The sequence below is a fragment of the Osmerus mordax genome, chromosome 6 (assembly GCF_038355195.1).
Source record: "Osmerus mordax isolate fOsmMor3 chromosome 6, fOsmMor3.pri, whole genome shotgun sequence".
NCBI lineage: Eukaryota > Metazoa > Chordata > Actinopteri > Osmeriformes > Osmeridae > Osmerus > Osmerus mordax.
Genome location: NC_090055.1, coordinates 1,115,276 through 1,131,491, shown reverse-complemented (window position 1 = coordinate 1,131,491; position 16,216 = coordinate 1,115,276). Strand labels below are relative to the sequence as shown.

Here is a 16,216-nt window from a genome sequence, read left to right as displayed (position 1 = left end):
CTCACCGCTCAGCCACCTGACTCCCCTAGACCCACACAGAAGAAACACTTCTCTTCTTTGTGTCATTTTTATGTTTTCTTGCCTGAATCTCTCTCACTCGTCTGGTCTTCCTCTCCCCACAATTGGTTGTTTTTCTGGGAGCAAAACCATTCAATCTGGCAGGTGTAAGATGAAACAAAAGCTCAATTGGTTTGGTATAAAACACATAAAATAAGTGATGTATGCTGAATGGAGTCAGCGTACAAGGGAGTCAGGTGAGGGAGTCGGGCTAGTAATCTGAAGGTTGCCAGTTCGATTCCCGGTCATGCCAACTGACATTGTGTCCTTGGGCAAGGCACTTCACCCTACTTGCCTCGGGGGAATGTCCCTGTACTTACTGTAAGTCGCTCTGGATAAGAGCGTCTGCTAAATGACTAAATGTAAATGTAAATGAATGAATCCGCTGCACATAACTGACATGTCGTCATTGGAACAGAAAGCCAGTCTGTCCTACAGCTCATTCTCTCCTTATCTTCTTCTTCGAGTGTGGCCATGTGCGTTTGCGTGGACCTGTGATTAGCAGGTATTGACTGAAGGCTGGGTGGACACCATGCAGAGCTAATACGCTTTCTGAGCTCTATCAGTATTGACACATGAACCATCTACAATTTCCCCCTCTCTCCCTCTATGTCTCTATGTCTCTCTCTCTCTCCCCCTCTCTCTATGTCTGTATGTCTATCTCTCTTTCCCCTCTCTTTATGTCTCTCTCTCTCCCCCTCTCTCTATGTCTCTATGTCTCTCTCCCCCTCTCTCTATGTCTCTCTCCCCCTCTCTCTATGTCTCTATGTCTCTCTCTCTCTCAGCACGTTAAAAAGGGTATCCCCATCCCCCCTCCCCCTGCCAGACTCCCTCAGTCTGAAATAACCCTTCATTACAGCTCAAACACAAACGTACGGCACTGACACACTCGTCGCAAACATACAAATGCTGCTTTTTCTAGAACACATTTATAATAAGGGTGTGTGTGTAGATGCTGAGAGTCATCCAGGTGTGTTTTGTGCATTTGTGTGTGTGAGTGTGTGTGTGTGCTGTATTTGCCCTGGGGGTCTCTTCCTGTCAGAGCATGGGTTCCTTGCAATCAGTCTCCAGAGGAAACAGGCACCACAGTGGAGAGGGAACACACCTCACCAGAGCAACACCATCCAGCTCAAACACACACTCAAACACACACACACACTAACTGCCACAAGCTTACACACACACAATTAGACACCAGCACACACAAACTCAAAGACAGACGAACACACACTCCATTACACAAGGACACTCTGCTCCTGCACACCCAATTGCACACACACACACACACACACACACACACACACACACACAGGCAGGTAAACACTAACAGGTGGAATCATTGCTGAGATGACGAAGCATAATACATAACACATACATACCCTGCACACACAGACCTTACAGCATTCACACACACACGATACTCCAGAGTGAGACTGATGTTCCAGTAGGGAGAACTATAGGATTGAGAAAGGGTTGAAAGGCTCTTCTGGTTAACGTGTGATGTCAGCTGTAAATCAGAAGACGTTTACAGTCCCTCGACCACATGGCCCATGTGCTGACTACCAGAGGAGAGGGGAGGGGAGGGGAGGGGAGGGGAGGGGAGGGGAGGGGAGGGAGAGGAGAGGGGAGGGGAGGGGAGGGGAGGGGAGGGGAGGAGAGAGGAGAGGAGAGGGGAGGGGAGGGGAGGAGAGAGGAGAGGAGAGGAGAGGAGAGGAGAGGAGAGGAGGAGAGGAGAGGAGAGGAGAGGAGAGGAGAGGAGAGGAGAGGAGAGGAGAGGGGAGAGGAGAGGAGAGGAGAGGAGAGGAGAGGAGAGGAGAGGAGAGGAGAGGAGAGGAGAGGAGAGAGAGGAGAGGAGAGGAGAGGAGAGGAGAGGAGAGGGGAGAGGAGAGGAGAGGAAAGAGCTAAGCAAACCAGAGGTGAGGATGGCAGAGTGGATGTGAGGAGAGGCGAGCAGTAGAGAGTAAAGCTTCTCCTATTGTTGCGAGCCTCCTGGGAGGGGGTGTGGAGACATTAACACAGAGAGAAGAGGCTCAAGATGTAAACAATTTACAGGAGAGAAGGAGGAGGAGGGATGGAGGGAGGGAGGAGGGAGGGATGGACTGGGGGGAATCTGGTAATGGCAAAGAATCAATGAATCGTGGAGGACATCACAAGCCCTTGGTTAGTTATAATGTCAAAGGGGTAATGTCATCAGCTGTTGTCTCATTAGTTATTTAGAGACAAACAAATCAAATGTGTCTCTACTTTGATCCATTTCATTCAGTAAAATGTATGCAAATAATTCATTCCAACTTACGAGAGTCTGTGGTCACAGGTGATTTATTTATTTGTTTTTCAAGCGTCATTGTGTCTTATTACATGTCAAAATGTTGCAATCACAGAACAAGAAATATGTTTTTGTTCTGCATTTTAGTGAGGGTTTGTTTCCAGTGTGTACTGTAGTACCTCGCTATGACAAGCTTGTTTTACGAGCGACACATGCAAACTAAACACTACTTCACTCCCCACACTCACACGCTCACACGCGCACACGCTCACACTCTCACACGCTCACACGCTCACACGTGCAGCTGGTGACAGCTGTGACACCCCTCAGAATAGACATGTTCCGTCATACCCCTCCCACACCCTGGCCCTTGAGGGCCTGTACAGGCCTGGTCTTCACTCGCCGAGAGGAACATCCATCGATCTGGGGTAACAGGGGGTACTGCAGTGGAGACCCAGGTGTTTAACAGCTATTCTCAGATGGAAACCCAGTGGCACCTTAAGTCCATTGTAAAAATCTAAAGGAGACATTACATTTAGTCATTTAGCAGACGCTCTTATCCAGAGCGACGTACAGTAAGTACAGGGACATTCCCCTGAGGTAAGTAGGGTGAAGTGCCTTGCCCAAGGACACAATGTCATTTGGTACGGCCGGGAATTGAACTGGCAACCTTCAGATTACTAGCCTGCTTCCCTAACCGCTCAGCCACCTGACACACATAAAAAAAATATTTTGGAGGACTCTCCTAAAAGGTGACCCCATCAGATGATTGAGGGTGTTATGTGACACAAACACAGGTAATTTAGGGTGTGGGTTATGACCTGGACAACCAACTCGGTTTGGAGTTTGACCTGAATGTGTTTAAGTGTTCGAGAGGATTTTCTGCAAAGGGCTGTGGAACATTCTAAATGTCAGTCTAAACTGCAGCCCTCATCGGGGGTGCCGGGCTTCTATAGACGTGTCTATAGATACACAGACACTTCTGTAGGAGTCTCTATAGATACACAGACACTTCTGTAGGAGTCTCTATAGATACACAGACACTTCTGTAGGAGTCTCTATAGATACACAGACACTTCTATAGGAGTCTCTTTAGATACACAGACACTTTGTCCTTTTGTGTTGCTGTAGGTGATTTTCACCCTGTAACCGACTCCCCTGTTTCTTAAACTGGCTATTTTGGGAAGGAGGTATGGCAACTGGACATTCTGAAAATACTGTAGGAATGTATGTGACACACACACACACACACACACACACACATGTAAACAATGGAACACACTCTATTCCAAGTCTATTTCCAATATCCAACACATTCATCCCCAAAGGACAAAACTCTTTCAACATAATCAGAGACGGCGGATCAGAGAGATAGAGTAAGGAGAAAGATAAAAAGCAATAGAGAGACAGATTGAGTGGGTACATTTTCAGAAGGGAGAGAACATGTGAGCAATTTCTCTTTTGTACGAGTGCTCAAAAACAGCTGACAACACAGTGTTCCAGCGTGTGTGTGTGTGTGTGTCCATAGTGTGTCTGTGTGAATGCATGTGTGCGCATGCTTGTGGAGAATGTGTGTGTGTGTGTAGCGAGCGTTACAGTATGTGAGTACCCACATGTGTGTGTGGAGAGACAGTGTGTGTGTGGAGAGACAGTGTGTGTGTGGGCGAAGGAATATCAATAATCAATATGAGAGATCATTCAAGGGTTACCCCCCGAAGACTCGTTTAAAAGCCCTACAGGGACCTCTCTCCTCCTCCTCCTCATCCCTCCATCTCTCTCTCTCTCTCTCTCTCTTCCATTTCTCAAACAGTAAAGCCTGCAGCGTCCGGCTTTCTACTTGAGTTACCAAGCCTGTCTTTGTGGCTAATATTGGCTGCCGGAGACAAACGGGTGCAGATGAACATCCTCAGTCCCCAGCAGCATGATTCACACGGTCTCCAGTAATGAAGCTTTCATAATCTAGAAGATCTCAGAACCCCCTGGTTCCTGTCAGGGCCCTGCTCTGAGGACTTCCTGTACATGGAGTAACTGAAAAGCTGGCAGAAAAAGTGAGGGAAATTTATTCATTTTCCCCTCCCTTTTTATACAGTGATTTCTCATTGGTTGGTCGTGATTTAGTCAAAAGTCTGAATGATACTATGTAGACACTGAGTTTTAAGACAAAAGCGTAAGCTATACGTTGATAATCTGCTTTTCTTGGTTGATGAATACATTCAATAGCGTTTCTGATTAGTGTCTGACACAATGCTGTTTGATTCATACAACAGACGGCTACAGTGGTAGTGGGTTAAGAACCTATATCAGGCTTTTCATTATCGCCTCTCCTTTTTCTCTCCTTTCCCAGTCTTTCATTTCTCTCTCAGTCTCTTCTCTCTCCCAATCACACTCCCCCCGGTTTACCGCCCACTAGAAGAAGAGCAGAGAGAGAGAAAGAGAGGAGAGAGAGAGAGAGAGGGAGAGAGAGAGAGAGAGAGAGAGAAAGAGAGGAGAGAGAGAGAGGGAGAGGGAGAGAGAGAAAGAGAGGAGAGAGAGAGGGGGAAGAGAGGCAGACAGACAGAGAAACAAAGAGAAAAAGAGTATTCAGAGTATTAAAAGAGACCATTTTCTTTGAGGGACAAGAGAAAGAAGGAATGAAAGAAAGAAAAAGATTTATTCCAAAAGTATTACTCCAGAGCCCATATCAATAGATTTCTTTTCAAACAGAGGAAGGAGAGAAGGAGAAAGAGCGAAAGCACAGGAAGGGGAGGATGTAATAAGAGGGGGATGAAATAAGACGTGGTGAGAGTGAAGTGATAGAAACAACCTTTTTCGTAATAATAGACTCCCTGTTACCTGCCTCGCTGTACCAAAACTGGACCAGACCACCACAGAATCCCTAAACACAACACGGTCCCTCTCTCTCCCTTCCCCCTCTCTCTCTCCCTCCCTCTCTCTCCCTCTCCCTCCCTCCCCCCTCTCCCTCCCTCCCCCCTCTCTCTTTCCCTCTCCCTCTCCCTCTCCCTCTCCCTCTCCCTCTCTCCCTCTCTCCCTCTCTCCCTCTCTCCCTCTCTCCCTCTCTCCCTCTCTCCCTCTCTCTCTCTCTCTCTCTCTCTCTCTCTCTCTCTCTCTCCCTCTCTCCCTCTCTCCCTCTCTCCCTCTCTCCCTCTCTCCCTCTCTCTCTCCCTCCCTCCCTCCCTCCCTCCCTCCCTCTCCGTTTCCAGGGCACACACCCATACATCTCTGTCATGACCCTTCTCATCTGCCTGTGCCCCACCTTGAGTGGCCTTCATCTTGTTGCCCTTGATGGTTCTCTCCTCAGCTCAGTCATATGGTTGATGAACCGAAGCAGTGTTAAGCAGCAAGGGGGGGTATAAATATTGTAAGAGGGAGACAGTGCCTTTTTAAAAGGGCAGATGCCCCGAGACTCCCCCTGGACCGGCCCAGCAGAGGTCGTCCTCACCCGCCTCGCTGCCACCCAGCCTGTCCCCCAACCTCACAACACACTAGTGTCAAACTAACACACACGCACTAGTGTCAAACTAACACACACGCACTGTTAGTGTCAAACTAACACACACGCACTAGTGTCAAACTAACACACACGCACTAGTGTCAAACTAACACACACACACTGTTAGTCTCAAACTAACACACACACACTGTTAGTCTCAAACTAACACACACACACTGTTAGTCTCAAACTAACACACACAAACTGTTAGTGTCAAACTAACACACACGCACTGTTAGTGTCAAACTAACACACACGCACTGTTAGTGTCAAACTAACACACACGCACTGTTAGTGTCAAACTAACACACACGCACTGTTAGTGTCAAACTAACACACACGCACTGTTAGTGTCAAACTAACACACACGCACTGTTAGTGTCAAACTAACACACACACACTGTTAGTGTCAAACTAAAACACACTGCCTGAAGCAGGTCCAGCCACTTCTGTTACATCCACCATTAAACAGACAAATGAGACACCCCCACTCTCCACTGACTTTGTGTGTGTCCCCCCCCCCACTCTCCACTGACTTTGTGTCGTCGTCCCCCCCCCCCCCCCCCCCCCCCCCCCCCCCCCCCCACCCACACACCAACGTCCCTAAGCCATCCTAATTGACATCACCAGCCACCCTCCAATCACACTGCACAATGCTTCCATGGGATCAACGTGACTAACCGGACAGGCTGATGCAGTCAACCCAAGGTCGGAGCAAAACCCTCCCAACTGTTTGTTCCTCCGGCAGGAGCACCAGGGAGGACCACGGAGCTCCAGGGAGGGCCAGGGAGCACCAGGGAGGGCCAGGGAGGGCCAGGGAGCTCCAGGGAGGGCCAGGGAGGGCCAATGAGCTACAGGGAGGGCCAGGGAGGGCCAGGGAGCTCAGGGAGGGCCAGGGAGGGCCAATGAGCTACAGGGAGGGCCAGGGAGGGCCAGGGAGGGCCAGGGAGCACCAGGGAGGGCCAGGGAGGACCAGGGAGGGCCAGGGAGCACCAGGGAGGACCAGGGAGCTCCAGGGAGGGCCAGGGAGGGCCAGGGAGGGCCATGGAGCTCCAGGGAGGGCCAGGGAGGGCCAGGGAGGGCCATGGAGCTCCAGGGAGGACCATGGAGCTCCAGGGAGGACCATGGACTCTCGGCCAGCACAGAGCCACGCTGGGGGAGGTGTGCTGTGTGAACCAGCCCAGCTCTCCAGCCAGACAGACACACGGCCGTGACGTTAGGAAGGTGTGTGAGGTGTGTGTTCCTCCCCCCCCAGGTCCCCCCTCCTCCTTACCTTGTTGTAAACTCCCAGGACAGCTCAGTCTCGATCACCATGACGACTATGCCGAACATTCCAAAGATGAGTGCGTAGTCGCTAAGCCTCTTCTCTTCTCGAAGAGCGCCCTCCGATGGCCCAGCTTGTAGCCGATGTTCTGGTTCTTGCGCTTCGAGGCTTTGGAAGTGCTCCCCCTAGCCCCGACCCCTGCCCCCCCTTGCCTGCCACCCCCTATTCCCCCCACCCCAACCCCCGACCCACCTAGGGCCCCCCCTGCTCTCCACCAGGGCGTGGTTCTGATGGTATATTGACATCTGATTGGAGGTCGAGTCACTGATGTCATAGCCCCTGGCGTAAGGCGAATCTTCTTTGGATGAGATGACGATCTCTGGGGGATTCTGGGTAATGGGTTGATTGGTAGAAGACCTGAGCCAGAGAGGAGGAGGTGGGCAGGGTTTCTCGATCCCGCCCCCCGGACGCCGTCATCCCGCCCGCGGCCATAGCTCCGCCCTCTTTGGTGTCGCTGCCGCTGTCTGATTCGATGAGGTTTCGGCGGGAAGCGCTGAGCCGACTGAGGGGCTTCATGACGCTCCTGTGTACTTGCAGGAGCTCATGGCGATCTCTGTGAAGGGGTTGCTGTCCCTGCGGTGAACCAGCGGGCTGGCCTGTCTGTGCTTACTGCCCCTGTCTCTGTCCCTGTCTCGCTCCATGGAGGGGGAGTGTGACGAGTAGAAGAGGGCGTTGTACACGGGGGAGTTCTCTCCACTGAGGCTGTGCTGGGAGCCCAGACAGGAGGACAGGGGGGTGCTGGTGGGGTGGAGGGCGTTGGGGATGGGAGGGGGCAGGGGTTGCCCCCCGCCGAGGACACGGGCAGCTTGGAGAGCGATGACAGCGGCATGCTAGGCGTGGTGGGGGACGGGGTGCTCCCGTTCAGACGGTCCAAGCTGGATCCCCCCATGTGGTTGGAGTGGTTTGTTCCCGGGTAGTTTCCGGTCATGGACGGATGGGAGATACCACTCAGAGGCAGGGGGAAGCGTGGGGTCCTCATCCTCGCTCCCTCCCAGCAGAGCCAGGCTCAGAGAGGGGGGGGGGCTCCATGGTTGGGACTGGGAGGATGACTCGCCCGGCTTCTACCAGAGAGAGAGAGAGAGAGAGAGAGGAGATGAGAGAGAGAGAGAGAGAGGGGGGGGGGGGGGGGGGTAGAGAAAGAACGAGAGAGAAAGAGGGAAGAGGGGACAGGGGAACATTTTGAGAGAGTTTAATAAACAAGTGAAATGATGTGAGGAAGAAAGAAGGAGATTGAGTGAGGAAGCAGAACAGAAGGGAGGGATGAATGCAAAGCTACGAGAGGCAGAAAGGAGAGAGCGAGATGGAATGATGACTTATGAGGTGGATGTAACGAGACCTAGGCTTGAGGAGAGATGTAGTCACACTTAAAAACCTCTCTGATAGACTGAGACAGATAGTACCACGGTCTCCTTTCTCCCTCCCTCTCTTTCCCTTCCTCTCTCACCCTCCCTCTCTCTCCCTCTCTCTTTATATCCCCAAGTGCCTTGTCCCTCCCTTTGCTGTCCCCCTCTCCCCTTCCAGCAATCTGTCATACAAATGTCATCAGGATCTGGGTGTTATTGTTAGCAGGGAGGGGAAATCCTCTCATTTACATAACACAAATGATTGTCCTATAAATCAGTCTTCTCTTTAAGTAGGATTCATCTTCAAAATATATGCTATTGTTGATTATTGTATGCCATTCACTTGCGTCTTTAAATGTATTATATGACAATGTTTCATGCTGAAAATATCCCGCAAAGTACAATGATCTAAGGCAGGGTTTTCTCTGATCAAACACACACAGTTCTGTTTCTCTCCCTCCTACCTCTCCTCTCCGTCTCTGTCCCCAGGTCAGAAGTGTTGAATCACTGGCTGGATGGATATAGACCTCCACACTTTTTCTTTTTCATGTTGTCACGGCCATTCCATCATTGCTCGCTTGGCTTCCGTTCATATAGGTGGTAACCCGACAGGTCCTCGGCTTCCAAAAGGTATTTTCTCGAAATGATTTGCTAAATCGTTCGACGCCGGCTCCTTTAGTGAAGCGGTGCAAATAAATCTAGGAATTTGTTATCCAATGATCGATTAATGACGAACCTTATTCGATCATGTCAATGTCTATAAAAATGACAGCAGGAAATCTTTCATGATGATATGATGATGAACCCACTGTTGCGACTGCATTTCTGATAGCTGGGGTTTAGCTGGAAAATGTTGAAAACTTGGCGTCTCGACATTGGAAATAATTAAATATAGCCTACAGATTAAAATTACAATTTGTTAAAGCAATATGTTTCCCAACTCCTCTTGGTCATGATATCTAATGCTCTGCCTCTCTGAATCCGTCTCTCACTTTCACTCCACGGACCAACTTCTCTCCTCTCTCTCCGCCTACTAATTCTCATTGGACAGGCAGGCAGAGAAGCGAGATAGCACAAACTATGAATACATGTCAATATACCCACTAAACAAACGCTGTCATTCATAATGCTACTCCATCTCACCGTCAATAAAGCCCAGTACCCAACACTTTGAACCGGACCTGCAGCTACGAAGATCCCTTGCGAGACGTGTTTGGCACCTGTTACGTGTTGTTAAAAACCGAGACGGCTTTAAGAAATCGGGAAATGAATAGCCTAGATTAGCTCTCCTGTCAGCGTATAGGTTAAACCATTCCTTCGTGTCAACGACTTCTCAGTAACATGATGTGGCAACTCAAGCATGTGTTTTGTTTTAAAACAACAACAAACGATTTTCTATCAAAATGAACAGACAATCGCTAATGGAAGGCGAAAGGGAGGGGGACACGGAGCGCGCGTCATCCGATAACGCGCTTCTCTGCGCTCGGCCTCCCGGAAAGGCCAACTGCCGAACAGATAAGGATGATGGTCTGTGCAGAATAAAATAATAACTCCAGAATTTCGCTCTAAACCATGATCGGAATACTGTCGGCTCGTCTACCTGTACACCAAGCAAGATTTTACTATACGTAGGCTATCCTATTACATATTATTATTGTCATTATTAATTTTGTACAACAGCTTAACCCCGTGATTGGATCTGAGAAGGGTTTAATATTCCACGCATCCAACAGAAACTGTCTCGTGCTTGTGTTGTTGGCGGCTGCGCTCTAAATCGGATAAATGCACGTGGAATAGTGTGGCAGGAGATTAGGGCAGAACCTTGTGTGTAATATCCAGACAGAACGGAATCTAACATAGGCCTACATTAATCGCATATTCTGGGAGTGCATCCACGGATATAAGAACTACGGCATAGGCTACCGTATGTCATGTCACCTGGCTCTCTCGTGCTTGACGGTTTATACAGACACCTCATCAGCGATCACTGTCGTCATGGTGACTGCGATGATTAGGGCACTTCCGGACCTAAACGAGAAGGGGTTGAACTAGGTCTCACATCATTTGATAACGGATAGGGATACGGATAGAAGGAGAAATAGATACATAATGAGATAGAGACATTTAGATTCGATTATACATCACATAACTCAGATAGAGAGGCAAAGGAGGAAAGGGGTCTGGGGCAAAAATAATAATAATATGGGTGAATATTTATCCCGGTATTTGCAGAGCTACTCTGTCAACGGTCGAGTTGAGAGTTCAGTGCGCTGCGCGCTCTCTCCAAAGCCCCGGGTAAGGTTAAAGGTCACGCAGAGAGACAGGAAGAGTACACTGACGTCATAGGACGCAGCTGTGATCGACTTCACCGTTGTAGGCCTACTAATCCTCAAATTATTTGTTCCCCTAATGTTAACACAACCTGCCCAGCAATAGTCTTGTCCAGACGTTGTCTACTAACCAATATGCTCGTATGTCTCGGAGACATTGTCTAGTTGACAAAGTCAGGATAAAGACAGCCACAAATAAAGCTGGGCAGGTTGTGTTTACAATAGGGGAACAATTATTTTGTGGATTAGTACTACGTAAAAGCTATATATACTGTTTGTAAATATAGAGTGGTACACTACTGAATTTCAAAATTGTGTAGGCTTTGACATATCATTGATCAGGAATCGTGAGATTTTAGTCTGAAATGTAAAGGCGGGAAAGAGGAGGAAAGAAAGGCAGGGTTCATTGTATTGCAAAGGTTATCCCACCTTGAATTGGAAAGGTTACCCAATATTGTAGGCTAGGGTGTTTGTAATAGAAGTGAGGAAAATGTGAATAATGGAACAGATAAAGGAATAATGCATTGTAAGGCCGTTGCTATGCCAACCCTTGAAAATACAGACAAATTCCCCTTTTCCATTCCTTTCTAAATTGGTCTTAGAGAGAATTCTTGTGCAAGTCGAGTGACAAGAAATTACATGAATCATATAGATTTTTGACAAGCATAATATGAAAGAGGAAGGCAGTGAGGGGGAGGAGATGAAAAAGAGTGATTGATTCATGAAAGAGTGAGACGCCCCACGGCGATCTGATTGGCTGTGAAATTGTGAGGCATTCGCCCTCAAAACGTGAAACAAAAAAACACAAAGAAACACAAAACGTGTTGACAGCATCACCCCAAAGCACAAGCGAACCCCCTCAGAGAGAGGAAAATGGTGTCCACGCAGAGTCATCAGTTCTGATGAGGTCAGGGTCGCTCAGAAGAGCGTGATGGAGTCCGTAAATTCAGAACTGACGAGAAAAGATGATGCGGGGAGACCTCCTGGTATCCCCCCTAATAGACCTCCAGGGATTGGCATCACTCCATCAGACAGTCTGTAATAGCCATGCTCCACCATCTCCTTCATATCCTAATGGCACAGATTACATTAGGAGGGGGGTTGGTGGCGCTGTGGGGGATAACCCACAGCTTCAAACAAACCACTGTATGCAGATGGACTAAACCCACAGAACTGCACTCTAACTGTCGAGCAGGGAGAGAGTAATCAAATAGAGGGAGTGGGAGAGCATGGGCGAGTGAGATAAATAGAGGGCAGTGTGGATGAGAGAGGGGTGGGGTGTAGAGAGAGGGGTGGGGTGTAGAGAGAGGGGTGGGGTGGGGTGTAGAGAGAGGGGTGGGGTTGGGTGTAGAGAGATGGGTGGAGTGTAGAGAGATGGGTGGGGTGTAGAGAGAGGGGTGGGGTGTAGAGAGAGGGGTGGGGTGTAGAGAGAGGGGTGGGGTGGGGTGTAGAGAGAGGGGTGGGGTGTAGAGAGGGGTGGGGTGGGGTGTAGAGAGAGGGGTGGGGTGCAGAGAGAGGGGTGGGGTGCAGAGAGAGGGGTGGGGTGCAGAGAGAGGGGTGGGGTGTAGAGAGAGGGGTGGGGTGTGGGTGTAGAGAGAGGGGTGGGGTGTGGGTGTAGAGAGGGGTGGGGTGTAGAGAGAGGGGTGGGGTGTGGGTGTAGAGAGAGGGGTGGGGTGTGGGTGTAGAGAGAGGGGTGGGGTGTGGGTGTAGAGAGAGGGGTGGGGTGTGGGTGTAGAGAGAGGGGTGGGGTGTGGGTGTAGAGAGAGGGGTGGGGTGTGGGTGTAGAGAGAGGGGTGGGGTGTAGGTGTAGAGAGAGGGGTGGGGTGTAGAGAGAGGGGTGGGGTGTGGGTGTAGAGAGAGGGGTGGGGTGTGGGTGTAGAGAGAGGGGTGGGGTGTGGGTGTAGAGAGAGGGGTGGGGTGTAGAGAGAGGGGTGGGGTGTAGAGAGAGGGGTGGGGTGTGGGTGTTCCCCTCTGCCGTCTGACCAGGAAGCTGCTGGCGAGGAACATCTCGCCTCAGAACAACTGTGCCCTTTTCATGAAAGGACACACAGACATGCAGGGCTCTGGAAGAGATGGTCATAGCCTTGGTTGAAAGCCAAATTAAACAGAACATGACCACACTGATGTGTTGTAGATCAATCATGGTTGGGTTAATAAAGATTGAGAGAAAATTGAATAAAAAATGATTAGAGAAAGATTAGGTTGGCCTGTCATTTTATAAATAGGTGGTGTAAATGACCTTACATCTTGAAGAGGTCTATCCTTAAACCATTGATTAGTTAACAGCAATTAAAGATAATGACTACTTTATTACTTCTATACTGTCTGAAATGTTATGAATATAATAAACAATGTTTGATCTATACCTTGCAATACTAAGCTCATGAGCACATAACCCTTGGTTATGTCCAGGAGAGAAATATGCCTATCTATGAATTGTTTCTTGTATAATTGATAAACTGTCATTATGCTGTTTTATTATGCCTGCATAGCCATAAATTGGGTCTTTGTAATGTGTGACACGGGAAGGCTTGTGTCACTAATGAAAGTCAGAGGTCACAATATTGCCAAAGTGTTTAATGCCATGCAACTGTGAATGAGGAAAATAGAAGGCGTGACAAGGCCATTTCTAGGAGCCCTACCTAAACAAAAGCTGTCTAGCACACATTGTTATTGGACTGGGCCTGCAAAGGCTATGCTAATCATCTTGTATCCTCCCATATTGTGATACTATATACTCTCTTGATTTCCTGTATTCATTGTCCAGTCTTCTGTGATACTCAACTTGAGTGTAACAGACACCTGCACCTCACATTTGTGCAATAAATACATCGAATTTGTCTTGAACTTGTTTTAACTAATTATTTTCATTGACTTGGTACTTTCAGAGCAATTGGGTATTATCTAATACGTCTTCAATATCCAAATATGTCTGAAGATATGTCTCTCTTTGTGTCATAAAACCCACATAACTCACAAACAAAATAGTTTAAATATATTTTAAGTCAAAAGGGTTACCTGCATATTGCTGAAACTTCTTCTGGGAAGGTTTCTGTGTTTGTGTGTACCCATGCTGCACCACCCAACATCCACGACAAATTAATCTATTTACCCTTAACTATCAGTGCAGCACACTGCGTTAATGTTAAGATTGGATAGATTCGATTGTTTACATAACACCTGGAGTATTGTTTCTAAAGCTTGCAACAAAAAAAAAAATCCTATCCGTTTGTTCCAAGTATGTATTTGTGTTTGTGTAAGTTAAGCGTGCGAGGCCTCTTCCTCTTCATGCTGTGAGGGCAGTAAGTGGGAGGGTGTGGAGGGCTGCATCTGTCACCCTGAAGCCACAGTCAAGTGTTTGAGTAGTTCAGGGGCTAACTTGAGTTTCACAGAGTCAGCATGACACAGGCAGCTTTGTGTATGACGGGAGTGTGTGTGATGGTTCAACATCTTAGTCAGCTGTCTGCACCCTCACGGTTAAGTGACACTGACAGATTTCCCCTCTTCTACACTTTCTTTCTCTGTCTCACGCACCCCCCCCCCTCCTCCTCTCTTGCTTATAGTGATCCCTCTCTGTCTCATTTTAGTCACTGCTAGTGGGGGAAACGTTTTCTAGATACATCTAATTTTCTACTTTTTCAGATCATTTCTGTCTCTTCTTCACCTTCATGTATTCCCTCCTTTCATTCTCATTTATTTCCATCGGAACGCATCGATTGGCTCATTTCACCCGTGGTCTGGGGCTAATATTTCAGTCTGCATGCCCAGCTCTATTTGCCTGTCAATTTTAGCACCCTTATCTGGTTCCTTTCTTTCCATTAGTCCCGCCCCCCTCCTCTCTGAAGATGACTGATTGGATCGGGGTGGGAGATTGACAGAATGAAGCCAACTGACGGGTCAAGAGATCACGATTAAGATCGACCCACAAAATGAGAACTACTTTAAAACACAGACACGCACAGACACACGCACAGTGAACACACACACGCACATACACACACAGACACGCACAAACACACACACACAGTGAACACACATACGCACAGTGAACACACACACGCACAGTGAACACACCATACCCTACAGTGCTATACAGGGGGTTAGCAATACTGGCTAATCACCACAGATCAACCCAGATCTTCCGCTACATCACTTAGATGTGGTTTTACTAAGATAAGCATGAAACACTGTTCAGATACTGATAAGGGAACTTCCCCGTGGATCAGTCTGGCCCTAGCCATGACAAACAGGTACCTGGGGCTGATGTAATGTTGCCTCTCTAAACAGTCTCTCTCCCTCTCTCCCGGTCTTCCACGTTGAGGACTCCACCTGGTGGCCACTGAGGGAACAGCAAGTTCACTCCCCATTGCTCAGAGTACACGAGTAAAGCCCTGTGACCTAACCTGTAAAAAGACCTGTTCAAGACATTTTAATTTGAAGACCTCATCTACCCAGTTGCTGTGAGTGTAGCTCGGTGGTAAAAGCACTAAACTGCAGATCAAGAAGTCACAGGCCCCCCGTGCTGTACGTAGCTTTGGATAAAAGCATTTGCCAAATTAATATTTTATTCTAAAGCTCCAGCGCTCCACTACAGCTCATTTGCATCACCAACCTGGTGTTCCTCGTGGACACACGGCCTGCGCGCTTAACCTGCGTTCAGGAAACCTGCAGTACTCCATCTTTGAGGAAAACCAAACCTGTCGACTTGCAGTGGTAAAAAAAAAAGAGAAAAGTATCCAGTAGGGAGTCAGGTGGCTGAGCGGTGAGGGAATCGGGTTAGTAATCCGAAGGTTGCCAGTTCGATTCCCGGTCATGCCAACTGACGTTGTGTCCTTGGGCAAGGCACTTCACCCTACTTGCCTCGGGGGAATGTCCCTGTACTTACTGTAAGTCGCTCTGGATAAGAGCGTCTGCTAAATGACTAAATGTAAATGTATCTATATTTACCTCAGGTCTAGATGGATGATTTCAACTGACCGTGTTCATGTTGTCACACGACGGCTGTTCCTAACTGCAGCATTTTAAAAACCTTCATAAAAGGGAAAACATTTGGATGGCAGCTTCTAAAAGGAAGGGACAGAATAACAAATCTGGGATAAACATTGCTGGTCAATTTAATTTTGTTAAACACTTTTCAAGGAGGATCCCATCCGTAAAAAACAAAGTTATTTTAATCATTACACATTTGACAGAGAAAGAAAAGAATCACCATAAATCAAACACAATTAAAAAAAAACCCATCTCAAGTATGACTTACAAAATAATATATACATAAAATATATACATATACACACACACACAAACATATATATGATGTGTAACAAACATCCATATTTGCATATACATCTGTGTGTTTATGCATTTGTATGTACATGATGTATATATTGCATCACCTCTCCGGTGTTT

At 48.2% G+C, this 16,216-nt stretch overlaps 1 protein-coding gene across 1 annotated transcript in view; it reads right to left on the bottom strand.

Moving 5' to 3' along the window:
- The window catches only part of kcnn3 (potassium intermediate/small conductance calcium-activated channel, subfamily N, member 3), an 18,555-nt gene extending 2,759 nt beyond the window's left edge, over positions 1-15,796 (bottom strand). The window contains 8 exon segments of the mRNA XM_067237331.1: positions 7,087-7,180; positions 7,183-7,339; positions 7,341-7,494; positions 7,547-7,658; positions 7,661-7,922; positions 7,925-8,107; positions 8,109-8,198; positions 15,788-15,796. Coding sequence (XP_067093432.1) covers positions 7,087-7,180; positions 7,183-7,339; positions 7,341-7,494; positions 7,547-7,658; positions 7,661-7,922; positions 7,925-8,107; positions 8,109-8,198; positions 15,788-15,796 — 1,061 coding nt within the window.
- Positions 15,797-16,216: the final 420 nt, after the last annotated feature.